The sequence below is a fragment of the Oryctolagus cuniculus genome, chromosome 5, assembly GCF_964237555.1.
Source record: "Oryctolagus cuniculus chromosome 5, mOryCun1.1, whole genome shotgun sequence".
NCBI lineage: Eukaryota > Metazoa > Chordata > Mammalia > Lagomorpha > Leporidae > Oryctolagus > Oryctolagus cuniculus.
In genome coordinates, this window is record NC_091436.1 from 131,976,123 (window position 1) to 131,990,005 (window position 13,883).

Consider the following 13,883-nt stretch of genomic DNA (forward strand, 5'->3'; position numbering starts at 1 on the left):
AGAGAGAGAGAGAGAGAGAGAGAGAGAGAGAGAGAGAAAGCAGTCTGCTTCCCCCAGCCCTGTTTTGTTTTCTCTAATTGGTCCTGGGGGAGGCAAGGAAATTGGACAGAGGCTGGGCCGGGCGAGCTGGGCTGCCTTTAATTGGCTCCTTTTTTTAACTGGAGGGGAATCAAACAGGAGAGCGAGCGACAAAGGGTGGGAGAGCGAGAGACCGAACGAGGAGACGCGGGGAGGAGGGAGGAGGAGAGGGGGAGGGAGGCGGGGGAGCGCGAAATGAAAAGCTCCGAGGGGCGAAAAAGCAGCACAGCGAAGCCTAAGTTGCCGAGCGAGCGCAGCGCTCCCGCGGCCCGCAGCCGAGCGCCGCCGCGCCCGGGAGCCTGGCCCGGCCCCGCCCGCTCGGGGCCCCCGCCAGCCGAGGCTGCCGGGCGGGGGCGGGGACGCCCAAGTTGGGGCGCGGCGCAGTCCTCTCCGCCGCGCCTCGGAGCCCGGGAGCGCCGCGGCCGCGGCCAGACGGCGGGAGCGCAGCGCGGCGAGCGGAGGCGGCGAGCGGCGCCCGCGCCGCAGCCGCGGCCTCGGCCAGAGCGCGAGTATTTTTCAAACTTTCCTCCTTTCCCGGCTTTCCGGGGCTCTTCTCGCCTGGAACTGCTCTCCAGATTCCCGCGGGGCACCGGGCTGCGACTCGTCCTCCAGGGCCCTCCGCGGCTCGCCTAACTTCGCGGACCCGGGGCACGCGTGGCGCTCGCCCAGCCCGCGCCGTTCGCCCGCTCGAGAGGGCCGGGGCCCGGGCTCGCCGGGGGACGGGCTGCTGAACCCTCCACAGCGGCTGCAGGACTGGAGTCGGCGGATTAACCCGAGCCGAGCCCGGCCTCGCGGCCCCGGCTCCGCGGAGGGCGTCCCCCGGGCAGGGAAGCGACAAGTTTGTCAGTCGTCGGTGGCTGCTGGATCCGAGCGCCGCTGCCGCCGCCGCCGCAGAGAGAGCTCCGGCGCCCGGCACATCGCGCGGACAGCCCTGGGCGCCCTGGGCGGCTCGGCCGCCAGGCTCCTAGGGCCGGGGCGCTGGCTGCCGCGCGGGGCGCGCGGAGGCACCCGGGCCCGGGCCAGCGCCCCCTGCGTCCCCACGCGGGCAGCGACCCTGCCAGAGTAGGAACCCGGGTCTCCGCCGCCGCCGCCGCCTCAGTCTCCCGGTCCCCGCCACCGCCGCCGCCCCCTCTCTGTCGCCTCTCTGGGAGAGGGGGACACACCGGGAGCATCGCGGGGCCCCGGCGGATGCGCCCCCCGCCGCCTCTTGGGCTGCGCCGCCTCGCGGGGATGAAGCACCGGCCGTGAAGATGGAGGTGACCTGCCTTCTACTTCTGGCGCTGATCCCCTTCCATTGCCGGGGACAAGGAGTCTACGGTAAGAGCCCGCCTCCCGCTCCATGCTGGCTTAGCCCCGCGCGGAAACTTTACAAGAGGCGCAAAGCGCGCGCTGCCGGGGTGTGGTGGAGACCTCGGCTCGGACTCTGGAGTGAGTGCCCGCGTCCCCGCCCTCCCGAGGGCACGAGGAGACCGAGCTCGCTGCTTCGTGGCACAGGGACGGGTCGTAGGGTCTGGCTGGTGAGCCGGCCGTGCCATGGGGGGAGGGACCCACTTTCCCAAACGCTGCTAAGGGGCGGGCGTGACATGGGGTCCTTGAGAGCATTCGGCCGGCTCGGGAGCCCCTGACCGCCCGCGAGCCCGGGGCTGGGGCAGCTACATGCATGGAGACCGCGTCCTCCCCCTGGGTCGGCCTCTGGAGTGGAAGCCAGAGCGCGGCGCGAGCCGGAGTTGCGCGCGGCTTTCGGGCGAACGGGCTGCCCGCACCGCGGCGGAGCGCCAGGCTTGCCTCCTTCCGTGCCGCTGCTGCTGCTGCTATTGCGGCTTCGTTTCTGGACAGCCGGAGCGCATGCCGGCATCCTCTGGCTCCGGCGCCTAGGACCCTGGCATCTCTGGACCTCTCCCAAGCTCCCAGCTACAGAACCCCTGCCCCACCTTCCTTCTCCCTGCATGCGCGCGCGTGTGCACACACACACACACACACACACAGAGGCACATTCCGCCACGGTCCCCGGGAAACGCAAACACGGCACGCACCGTTTGGGCTGCGTGTCCAAACTGTACCTCCCCGCCAGGCAGCTTTGCTCCCACATCTCCAGGCCTTGTTCCACTGGTCCCCACTCCCCCATCCAGTCCCGAGGGTTTTCCCAGGGAAGGGCCTGCTCCCGCAGTGCCCTGACCTCCTTCCCCCAGTCTACAGGGTCCAGCGGCCCTCCCTCCAGGGCTCTGACCCCAGGGGGGCCTCCGTAGGTCTCTTTAATGCTGGGCAGCTGGGCTGGGCAGCCTTGGTGGCTACCTTCCCCCCCCCCCCCCTTGGCATATCCTCCAGTTTCCCCGGACAGACGTCAGAGGAGAGTTTGACTTGTGGTGTGCTGGCTGGCGGAGGCATTGTCCCCGGCTGCCAGCCTCAGGTGCTGATGCGAAGTGCTTCTTTCCGGAGATGCCTGGTCTTTGGGCCTGAGCCCGCGCCTGGCCAGAGGAAGGGGTGCCCTGTGGGACGACCGGAGGTGGTGGGCTCCTGGCCCTGCACAGTCCACTGACTTGGGCTTCATTCCCTGGTGAGGCTGGCTCAGGCATCTGGCCAAACTCTGCTTCTTAATTAGTTCGTGTGTCTGACTGCACACAGGCCGGGAGAGGCAGGCAGGAGGAGGGAGGCAGCAGGACCAGGAGAGGCTGGGTTGTGGGAGGAGGCCCCTGAGCTGTTCCTGGAGGCCGTGGCCTCCACAGGTCGGAGGAAGATGCCAGGGGCCCGGGCCTTCCTCTCTCTTCTTCCTCCTCAAGCTCTCCCTACAGCTCCACTGCCTCTTTGGAGGTGCCCTAAGAAGGAAGCAGCAGGGGTGCTTACCTGCTCTGCACCTCCCCACCGTGGCCCCATGCTCTCTATGCCCTTGGGCAGACCTGGCCGGCCCTCTTCTCCACCCCCTCCTGCCTCTCCAACCATCTCCAGGTCTGTCCAGAAACCATCTGGCGGGGGCTTCTCTGGGCAAGGGCTGGGGAATGGGGCAGTGGTCTCTGTGACCCTCATTTCAGAGTATCGTGGGGCCAGGATTCAGCCTCGGGCTTCTCTTTCTCTCTCTCTGAAAGTTCTTCCCTCCCTCCTGTGCCCAGGTGCCAGCTTCTGTCACTGGGGCCGCACTGGGGCCAACCCCCGGCTCTTGGGTCGCGTTACTTCCATCTTCCTCCCAGGAGCTTGGCTTTAGGAATGCAGGGTGGGGAGAGGGGACGATCTCCTAGGAGGATGTCAGGGACAGCGAGAGGCTGGGATAGGAGAGGCTTTGGCCAGCGGCAGCTGTGTCAGAGTGACACAGGTTTAAGAAGTCGGGTGGAGGGCTGGGGTTCGAGCTTCTGAGCCCCAGCTTCTCTCTACCCCGAGGCAGACAAAGTGGCTTGAGAAAGGCGGAGGAGAGCACATGGGGGCCAGAGATGGATAGTCATGTCCATCACTATGTCCATCACCCAGCGTGGTGCCTGGCGCACAGCAGGAGCTTGGCATATATTTGTTGAATGAGCAAGGGACCATGGTTGGAGGAAGGTTCTGTCCAAGCAGTAAGTCTCTCCAGGACCCGGGTTCCAAAAGGGTCTCTTTCTACAGATAGACAAGGAGTGGTAGGCTGGCAGCCTGGTGTTGGCCTGGCTGTGGGGAGGGAGAAGGGCGGCCGCAGGTCTTACTGTAGGCACAGGGGGAAGATGCCCTGAGCAAGCAGCCTGGCCGCTGCCCCACTGCCCCCAGGCCTGGGTGGAGGCGGGCAGGGCGGATCTACAGGAAGGCTGAACTGCCAAGAGGGAAGGAGGGCAGGAGGTGGAGGGCCAGCCAGCAGATGCTGGCCTGGGCTGTGGCTGTCTACCAGGTGCCGGCCGGGAGCCCCCTGCCTGCCACCGCGGAGGTCCACTTACCCGCTGTAGGGGCTGTGGTCGCCCTGGCGCTGGCGAGGTGTCCTCAGTCTGACCAGGTGGCTTCACTCTTCTTTGGGGGGCACAGATGCTACAGCAGCCGAGTGCCGGGCCAGATGGTCCATTTGGAGCCCGTCCCCCCTCCTGCCTCGCCTCCCAATCTCCTGGCCCAGTTTGTTGTCCTCCGGGTGGGTGTGTAATCTGCTTTCTGGCCGGCCAGGGGGCTGGGCTAGCCTCAGAGGCCTCATTCTGGGTGAGGGAGAGCTCGGGAGACCACCCCCTCAGGCGCTCCGGCCTCCTTGGCAGGCGGCAAGACTTGCAGCCAGGAGCAGGCTGGTGGGATTCCTCTCCCTTACAAAAACACAACAAGCCCCTAGCTTATTTAATATGCAGGCGTGGGAATTGACATTATCCTTAAGACAGGTTGTTTGCAACTTACTGGTGGAAGTCAAAATATTTCACCAAAGGTGTCATCAGAAACTACTATCCTATGCTAATTTTTGTGGGAACATGAAGACAGATGTTGAATAATTTGACAAGAGCAACATAGCTTACAGAATTATCACCAAGTCAGGTTTTTTCCCCTCCTCAGGGGAGTGTGGAGAGGGCGTTCCAGGAAGCCGGGCTCCTAGTGCCGCCTCGTGGGCGTTGGTCTGGGCGTGGGCACTTGGCATTGCTCCCCGGGAGTCCCCACCTGCATCTCGACAGCTGCTGTCCACATCTGGCTCAGGGAAACTCCGGTGCTCTGAGGTGAACGGAAGGTTCTCTGAACGGCCCGGGGACATCCCTGCCTCTGCCTCTTCCTGCGGGAGGGGAGCGGGAGCTTGCTGTCCGCAAAGCCAGGCCCATGTGGTTTGTGTCGCCTGCTTTGTCCGTGTTTCCCCGGCCCCAGCCCAGCCTGTGGGCTCCCCATCCGCCCCCACCCCCATCGCAATGTCCCTTCCTGTGTGGCAGGCTGGGAGCCGGTGCTTCTTGAGTGGGAGGGGGCGCTAGGTGATGGGGGTGGGGTTGGCTGGAGGGGGTTTCATCCGCCAGGAAAGCACCCTTGGGGGCTGAGCTGGGGCCGTCCAAGGGCCTACGTGTAATTGGCCCAGGCCTGGCTGCGAGCTGCTGGGGCTGGGTGGCAAAGCCTCATTTAAAGCCTGGTATTAGCTCTGCTTTGCTGGAACATGGAGGGACGGGCGGGGGGCTCCGCGGGGAGAATGGAGGGAGCTAATCACAGCCGCCAAGGCCTGGCAAATGAATGATGCAGGAAATCAATACCTGGGGGCGGGAGTGGAAATCCGGCCGTGGTAGCGGCCCTGGCTTCTCCCGGCTGCCCAGGAGGCAAGGGCGGGCCTGGGAGGAGTGAGACAGGGGCAGAATGTGGAGGACTACCCCCTCCCCCACCCATCCCCATCTTCTTCCTCCTCCCTCCTTCCTGACTTTGATCTCCTTGGAGCTGGACTCCCAGCGGTTAGGGCGGGAGCTGGCCCACCCGGCGAACACGAGGGATCTGAGAGAGGGAACCTTGAGCTTTTCAGTCCACCAAGAGCCCTGGCCCACCTGCTGCCTGATCCTGACCCGGTCCCAAGAGCCGAGCCTGTAGGTAGCTGCCCAGAGGCCCTGCCTTGCGAGGCTGGCACTGCCGCGCCAGATGTGGCCAGCAGGGGGAGGGCTTGGCCGCCACATTGCTGCTTGCCTTTCCCCCGGGCTCCCTGGGCCTCGCCCTGTTGGAGGCAGGAGAGTTATTCTAAATCTTCAGCCTGGGGCCCAAGGGGACTCCTTAGGGCCTTCTGGATCCAGACCTCCCTCTGGTTCCTAGGTCGCTCACCCCGGTGCCCTAGGGCAGCAGCCTGGAGCGGAAGCCATGCAGCCGTAGGTTGGAGGGACTCAGCTCAGACCAAGGAGCTCCTGCACAGTGAGGGGTTTCTGGAGCGTGGGCTGTGCCCTTGCAGAGAGCTGCCTGTCTCTAAGCTGGGTGCAGGCCCTCTTAGGCATCTTCTTCCCCCTGCTTTGCAGGCATGGAAGGCGCTGGGAACTCAGGGTCCCTGTGGCATTTAAATGTTGAAATGGGAGGCCAGAGCTGTGCTCAGTTCAAGGGACTGAGGTTGGTTTTTTTTTTTTTTTTTGATAATGCAATCTCCTTTTCCCTAAGTCTATGAGTAACACATGCTCTTTGCAAAACAATGAAGGACATAGAAGTGTAAGGAAGCGAAGCACTTGTGAGTGCGGCCATGCATGTGATGGTTCTTCCAGGCGTCTTTGGTGCAGAGAGGAATGAACCCCTTGCGAGGACTGTTGCCCATATGGGTGTGTAAAGGCCTGGGGGCCTCCTCAGCATGTCCACGCCTCTGTGGCCTTTGATTGCCATGGCTGTGAGAGGTCAGCTGCCCAGGGCTCACGGTTCCCAGTTAACATGGGAGGTCACTGAGGCCAGGACACTGCGCAGCTGGTGACAAGTGTCTCCGAGGCTCCATCCTCGCGGATCTCCCACTTGGAGGTAGGGAAAGCAGGGTGTCCCTCCCACTCAACCATTTGTCAAACGTTTACTGAGCCCCTACCTGGAGCGAGACCCAGTGCGGCTGAGATGCAGAGCTGGATGGGAAGGGGAGGGGCCTCACAGATGAGCGGGGCTGATGAATGGTGGGCAGCAAGGGCAGGTGGAGGGCTGTGGGCCTGTGCAGAGGGAGGAAACTACTCCAAGGCCCCAAGGAGGAGGGAGCACTCAGCCTGGCCTTGATGGCCAGCAGCTAAGTGCTCCTCCCAGGTGGAGGCCAAAGAAACTGGGTGTGTGGAGGGAGTGGCGGCTCCCTCAGTTGGGTTGGGGCAGAAGTTGAATTAGGGGTGGCAAGGGAAAGGAGCCGTTCAAATCCGTGCACTTGGGGCCCAGGCTGAGATCACGGATGTACGTTATCTTCCAGGCTTCGCTGTGGCCCATGGAGCGGGTGGAGGGCTCAGCAAGCTGCAATCACTGGGCCCAGTGGCGGAGCCAGGCTCGAACCCAGATCTGTGGCTTGCAGAGCCCGTGCACCGGGGGTCTTGGGATCCTGGCTTTGGGAGGATGGGTAGCAGGGTCCTAAGCAGCGAGGTGGGTTGGCGTGAGCCGTGTTCAGGCCAGGCAGCCATGCAGAAGTGTGCTCGTGGCTGTGGGAACGCACAGGAGGGAGAGGTCCCAGTCATTCTTCAGCAGCCGCACCGAGTGCTGCTGTCCTGGAGTTCCCGTGCAAACTGGGGGGACACCGGCGGTGAAGGTGTCAGTGAGTTAGTCTTCCATGCAGCCTATGTGGGACAGAGCCGTCTAGGGGACGAGGAGTGAAGAAATGTGGTTCAAGTTCACGCACTGTGGTTGAGGGACCTCCCTGAGGAGGTGCCATCCAAGCAGAGACCTGAAGATGCTGAGGGAAGAGTCCTTGTGGATATCTGCAGGAAGTGTGTTCTGGGCAGGAGCAAAGAAAGTCAGTGCAAAGGCCCTAGGGTAGGCGCATGCCTGGCCTGTCTGAGCAACAGTGAGGAACACAGTGTGGCTGGAGCAGAGTGAACAGGGGAGGGAGGGAGGTAGAGAGGTAGTGGGGGCAGCTCTTGGAGTCTTGAAAGCGATGTGCAGACTTTGGATTGCATTCTGAGTGACACAGGGGGCCTTGGGAGGGTTTTGAGTGGAGGAGGCACGAGCACTGACACCTTTTTAATAGAATCCCTGGGGCTTGAAGGCAGGAGAAGGGAGCCAGTTAGAGGCTGTTGCAAAAGGCGAGAAAGGAGACTGGCCCTGAAAGCATCAGGGAGAGTGCGCAGGCGAGGGCTGGGAGCTGCCGCTGCCCCCAAGGACACACAGAGGCCACGAGCAGGGCGGAAGCCCCCTGGGAGTCACACGGGGCTGGGGCAGGGAGTGGAAGCAGTCGGGAGCCTGTGCTGCCGGGAGGAGGGGCCTGGGTCTGCCCACGGCGCTGCGAGAGTCCCAGAAACTACCCTGCTTGCTGAGCTGGTACCCACCGCATGGGTGACAGCTGTGCGCCGAGCCCGCAGCCAGCACCCAGCAAGCCCGCAAAAGCTTGTTCTAGTGATGGCGTGAGCACGCTCGGGGTGCCCGGATGCCTGCAGGTGCTCAGACGCAGGGGCTGGTGCCAGGAGAGAGCGCCACTCTGGAGAGACCTTGCACACCTGGATTTCCCTGTGCACAGAATGGCATGGTTTGAAATCTCGAGGTGGAATAGAACTGTCAAGGATCAGAGAGGTGGGAGGAGAGAGAGAGAGCCAGGCGGGCCGGAGCCGTAGGGTGCCCTAGCCTAGGGAGTGGATGGGGAGAGAGGAGAGGGCGGTTGGGGGTGGGCAGCAGAGGAGAGCTGAGGCGGGGCTGAGGGCCTGGCAGGCGGGGCTGTCCTGCAGTGGGGAGCCACTCAGGAAGGGTGTCTGGGCAGCTGCAGCACCAAGAAGAGCCCTGGGGACCCTGTGGAAGTGCATGATGCCATTCAGTGGGGCTGGGCCTTGATTCTGCCTTTTTTTTTTTTTTTTTTTTTTTTAAGATTTATTTATTTACTTGAAAGGCAGTTACAGAGAGAAGGAGAGACACAGAATGAGAGAGATCCTCCATCTACTCCCTAAGTGGCTGCAGCAACCCTGGCTGGGCTGATCCCGAGCCAGGAGCTCCATCCGGGTCTCCCATGTGGGTGCAGGAACCCCTGCACTCGGGCCATCCTCTGCTGTTTTCCCAGGTGCACTGGCAGGGAGCTGGATCGGCAGTGGAGCAGCCGCGACTTGAGCCGGAGCCTAAATGGGGATGCGCACGCAGGCTCCTTGGTTCCGCGTTTCTCGCAATGCTCCCGGATGCTGCCGCTGCCGTGCCTAGGGATTGCACTTTGCATCATGAATTCACAAAGGAAGGAGGAGTGGACGCAAATGGGCAGGCTTGGCTGGAGGGTCAGGAGGGCCGCTGAGAGCTACTTGCCCAGCAGCCCTCTCCTCTCCCAGCCTGGGCTTCTGCAGCCGGCTGGCTGCTTCAGGCACAGCCGCCCGTTAACGGGACGGGGTGGAGAAGCCTGCACGGGACAGTACCCTGTAAAGCCCACGGTGAAGAGCAGGGGAGGGAGCCGGAGGCAAGAGGAGGAGGCAGGAGGAAGGTGGCTGGAGGGATGAGTGGCAGGCAGCTCAGCCCAGCCCCTTGCCTGCAGGGCAGGTGATGGGGTAGGGGTGGAGGGCAGAAGATTCCACTCCAGGCTCTTTTTGGGTCCTTTGCAGACTGGGACCTCCACTGAGACACTTGATTATCCTTGAGGAGGGAGGCAGAGGGAGGCAGCCTCGGCACAGAACCGCCTAGAGGGCTTCTTGACTCCCAAGCTCTGCCCAAAAGCGTGTCTCCCTCCCTTGGGCCTTTGGGGGCATGTCTGGGTGTTCCAGGTCAGTGCCCATGCTTCATTTCAAGCTCATTTGGATCTTAAAAAAAAATCCTACTTATTATTTTTAAATTAGGAGCAGGCAGATTTTGAACAGTGCTAACTGGAAGGTCCAGGCTGAAAGCTCTCAGGAGCAGTGTCCCCTCCCTGCTCCTAGCCAAGGGGCTTCCAATCAGCAGGTGGCAGAGTCAGGATTCGCATTCAGTCCCGCCCAGTGTGAGGTCCCTGTGGCGGGGTGGGAGTCACGCTGCAACCGTGGGGAACAAACCCGAGCTCGGAGCCTTTGACACGTGAAAGCTGATTTTCCTAAGTCGCTGGGCTGTCCAGGCTCCTCTCACCTCTGCGCTCTGCTCTCCCTGGCTGCGCGTTAGACTCACCTGGGAGGCTTTGAAACATCCCAAGGCCCAGGTGCAATTAGAAGGGAATGTCCAGGGGCTGGGAACCAGGCACCGGCACTTTAAATGTAAGGATCTCAGGGGCTACCAAGTTTGGCTTGGAGAATTTGGCCTCAAGGCCACCCAAGGGCTGCTGGAACTCAGTGATCATGACGTGTTCCAGGCTGGAAGAAGGGAGGAACATTCCAAAGGACAGACCTATTGGTTGGGGCGGGTTTCTTTTTTTTTTTTACAGGCAGAGTTAGACAGTGAGAGAGAGAGACAGAGAGAAAAGTCTTCCTTTTTCCATTGGTTCAACTCCCCAAGTGGCTGCTACGGCTGGTGTGCTGCGGCCGGCCGGTGTACTGCACCGATCCGAAGCCAGGAGCCAGATGCTTCCTCCTGGTTTCCCATTCAGATGCAGGGCCCAAGCACTTGGGCCATCCTCCACTGCCTTCCTGGGCCACAGCAGAGAGCTGGCCTGGAAGAGGAGCAACCGGGACAGAATCCGGCTCCCAGACCGGGATTAGAACCCGGGGTGCCAGTGCCGCAGGCGGAGGATTAGCCTACTGAGCTGCAGCACTGGCCTTGGGGTGGGTTTATTGAAAGAGACTTCCCAGAAGCCCCCTCCAATGACTCTTACTTGGGCCACGTTGGCCATTCTTAGCTCCGAGGACTGGCCCATTCTCACCTAAGGAAGTGTGCAGGTTCTGTTAGAGGGGGAGCCTGGATATCTGGTAGGTGATAAGCAGTCATTGCCACAATTCCACCTGGGGGTCAGCTGGCCTTTTTTTTTTTTTTTTTTCCAATTTCCATTTATTTATTTGAAGGTTGGGGGGAGAGTGCTTCCATCCATTGGTTCACTCCCCAAATGGCTGCAATGCCTGGGGCTGGCCCAGGCCAAAGCCAGAATCCTTGAGCTCCATCTATGTCTCCCCAGATACGTGGGCCATCTGCTGCTGCTCTCCCAGGCACATTAGCAGGGAGCTGGATTAGGAAGTGGAGGAGCTGGGACTTGAACTGGCGCTCTTAGGGTGTGCTGGCATCACGGTTGGCAGTTTAGCTCGCTGCACCACAACACCGGCCCCCCGCTGGAGGCTCTTGAATAAGAGGAGAGCCAGGTGGATGTGAACAATGCCCCTCCTGCCAGCCTAGCTCGGGGGGGTGGATTGGGGTGGCTCTGGCTGTTCTGAGGATGCCCACAAGGCACCTTGGAGAAGACTAAGACCAATACCAGGGAAGTGGCCGGCGTGGGGCCACCCAGCTTCCAGTCTGTGCCCTCCTGGGCTCGTGTCTGCCTGTTGGCACTTGCGTGGTTTGTTGACTTCCCTGGTTGGCACCTCTCGTCTCATCTCGTTGGGTTCCAGTGGCAGGGAAGTGCTGCGGAAGAGTGAGCAGCCTCCTGATCTTGGGAAGGGGAACCAGTTGGACCCGAAGGCAGGGCCAGGGAGCTTGGGGCGGGGACGGGGGGGCAGTGTCCTGCAGGCCACACCCATGCATGGTTTGCTGTCTCCAGTCCCTCACCAGGAGACCCAGTCTTACATTATGTCAGCCGGCTGTGACGTCAACCCTGAGGAGAAAGATGCAGGCGCCGGGACTGTGCTCAGCGTCTCCCTGGCCGGGGCTCTCCCCATGGGTGCTTTTGAAACCCTTGGTGAAGGCGGCGTCCCCTGCTCCAGCGGCCTCGCCTACTGGATCTTGGTTCTGCTCTTCTGGTCCTGTGCCGCCAGGGCCCTTGGAGGCCAGCTTGCCTTCTGGCAAAGCACCCAGGCCCACGAGGCAAGCCGGAGGCCCGTGCTGGCTGACGCCTGGCCACGCGCTCCTTTCTAGGGTGAGACCACAAAGAAGACACAGAGAAAGCTGTGCGAGGAGCTGCAGGGCGTGGCGAGCGCGGTGAGGGGTGAGCCGAGCTGCCGGGTCAAGACACTCCAGAGCTGGGGGTCCTCTTGCTTCTCCCCCCTCATTTCCCAGCTCGAGAGAAGCAAGGCCTGTGCAGAGTGTCGGTGAGCTCCGTAACCCCTCCCTCGCCCTTGCAAACCTCATCTCTTCTTCTCAGGCATCTTGCACGTGGGGCTTGCTCTGGGTCTGGGACTCCTGGTTAGATGTTAGAAGCCCTCGAGGGAAATGTTGGAGCCACCCAGGAAGGACTCCCGGAGGCTGGGAAGGTGGCTGGCTTGGTGGCGTGAGCTGCAGGTTGCTGCCAGCTCTCTCCAGGCCCAACATCTTGTCACACTGCCTGTAAGTTGCATCTTGGACTTGTTATCCAGGGGCAAGACCACCATTGTTTCCAGAAGGTTCCTCTAGGAATGCCTGGCAGCTCTCAGCCTGGTAGCCCAGAGTATTTGATCAGATGCGTTGGGTCTTGAATCGTTGGACCCAGGGAGTGGTGGGTGGAGGGAGAGGAGTGTGTGTGTGTGTGTGTGTGTCTGTGTGTGTGTGTTGGAGGGGGTGTCGTTAGGCAGTGTGCACAATCTGGGTTGTGGCCATGTGGGAGCTCTAACAGTGGAGCCTGTGGATTATCCAGGTTCCCTTGGGTTGTGGTCTTAGTTCCGTTTCCCCTGCAGCAAACGCTGAGATAAGGAGTCAAGTTCAGGTGGTTTATGTGGGGGTGTCAGCCCCAGGAAGCTCTGAGAGGGATGGGGACATGGGACAGGGGAGCGAGGCAACCAGGGGAATGTGCCTCAGCAGAGTGGTTACCACGTGTCCCACTGGGGAGCTCTGGGACACTGTGTGCGGCCCACACTTCGGGGCTGTCCCCACAGAAGGCGAGGGGGCTGGGGCACGCATACACCCACTCCCGCCTGTCCTGGGTGAGGGCTGCTGTCGGGTGTTAATTTCCCAGCCCTCGTGGCCACTAGAGAGGAGCACGCAGGCTGGGCTGGTGGGGCCTGATGCCCGCACTGCGTCGTGCAGGCGCCGAAGTCTTGCCTTCTCCAAGCCCTCCCCTGTGGCCAGCAGACCTGTGAGCTGCTCATTTGCTTCCTTGGAGACTGACCAGGACTCAACGCATCGATTTCCCTAAGACGTCCCTGATAAGGTTCAAGTTCTTCCTGCAGGATTGATGGGGCCTTGTACCCGCAGAGGACAGAGTTGGGGCAATCAGCACAGTCAAATCCAGGATCCGAGGGCTCTTTGGGGGCACTGCCACAGAGCCACGGTCATTTCCTCCCTGCCCTCCCTGCCTGGCTGAGCTCAGAATCCAGATGCCGGCAGGGAGGGCATCGGGCACTGGACAACTGCCCCTTCTCTCTGCAGCCAGGGTCAGCGTGAGGGCTCTTGGGCTTGGGGGAGGGGTCACAAGGTCCACTCCCATGGGTCAGGACTGGGCTAGCCTACACCGCAAGTCTGGAATCAGGGAGTTTGAGGTTACCAGTTCAGGTTTTAGAATTGGAAACCAAGGCCGGAGGTGAAGTGGCTCTGTTCTGCCTGGCCTGGGCTGTAATTTATGGAAGGGTGTGTGTGTGTGTGTGTGTGTGTGTGTGTGTGAGAGAGAGAGAGAGAGAGAGAGAGAGAGAGAGAAAAGGGGGGAGGGGGAGACAGAGAGAGAGATGCGGGCCAGGACAGCAGGGAGGAGAACTGAGTGACCTCCTGACCAAGCCATCCCACCTCCTCCTGGAATGTTCAGAGGCTGCAGGGTGCTCTCCCTCCATGCTGCTTTTCCCCTAGCTCCTCCCTATGACACTGTCGCTGGCACAGAGGCCTTGACGATGCCAGGAGATGCTTGCTACTGAGGGATGCCCTGACGTGCCCAAAGCACCAGTGCCTTTGTCCAGCTGACTCCCTCGTTTCCTGAACCAGAGGCTCCGAGGCCGGCTGGAGCGAGGGTGGGCTACAGCTCCCGGCCCTCACCCGTCTCTGCCCCTCCTTCGGTTAGAGATGTGTGTGTGTGTGTGAGTACACCGTTGACATGACGTGAACTGCTCTCACCGGTCCCTTGACAGGAGCTGAAATACAGTCCCGTGCACCCTCTACCCTGTGCAAATGCACTTTGCATTTTTTTGTGCACGCAGAGGTACACGGAACGCATGTGTATGTGTGAAGATGTTTCACACAAGAGCACAAATGTCTGTGGCGGGGGGTCTTGCAAACATCATGGGGGCTCCCCTGAGTCCACCTTTAGCCCCCTGCCAGGCAGCCCCTGGTCTGCTAGCTCTGGAGTACAGGCAGGGGGCCGGGCG

The 13,883-nt window shown here is 61.6% G+C and overlaps 1 protein-coding gene across 1 annotated transcript in view; it reads left to right on the plus strand.

The window, feature by feature from the left end:
- Positions 1–446: 446 nt before the first annotated feature.
- The window catches only part of MDGA1 (MAM domain containing glycosylphosphatidylinositol anchor 1), a 58,538-nt gene continuing 45,101 nt past the window's right edge, over positions 447–13,883 (plus strand). The window contains exon 1 of the mRNA XM_051854779.2: positions 447–1,395. Within this exon, the coding sequence (XP_051710739.1) occupies positions 1,329–1,395 (67 nt within the window). The 5' untranslated portion in view covers positions 447–1,328. The remainder of the gene's footprint in view (positions 1,396–13,883) is intronic.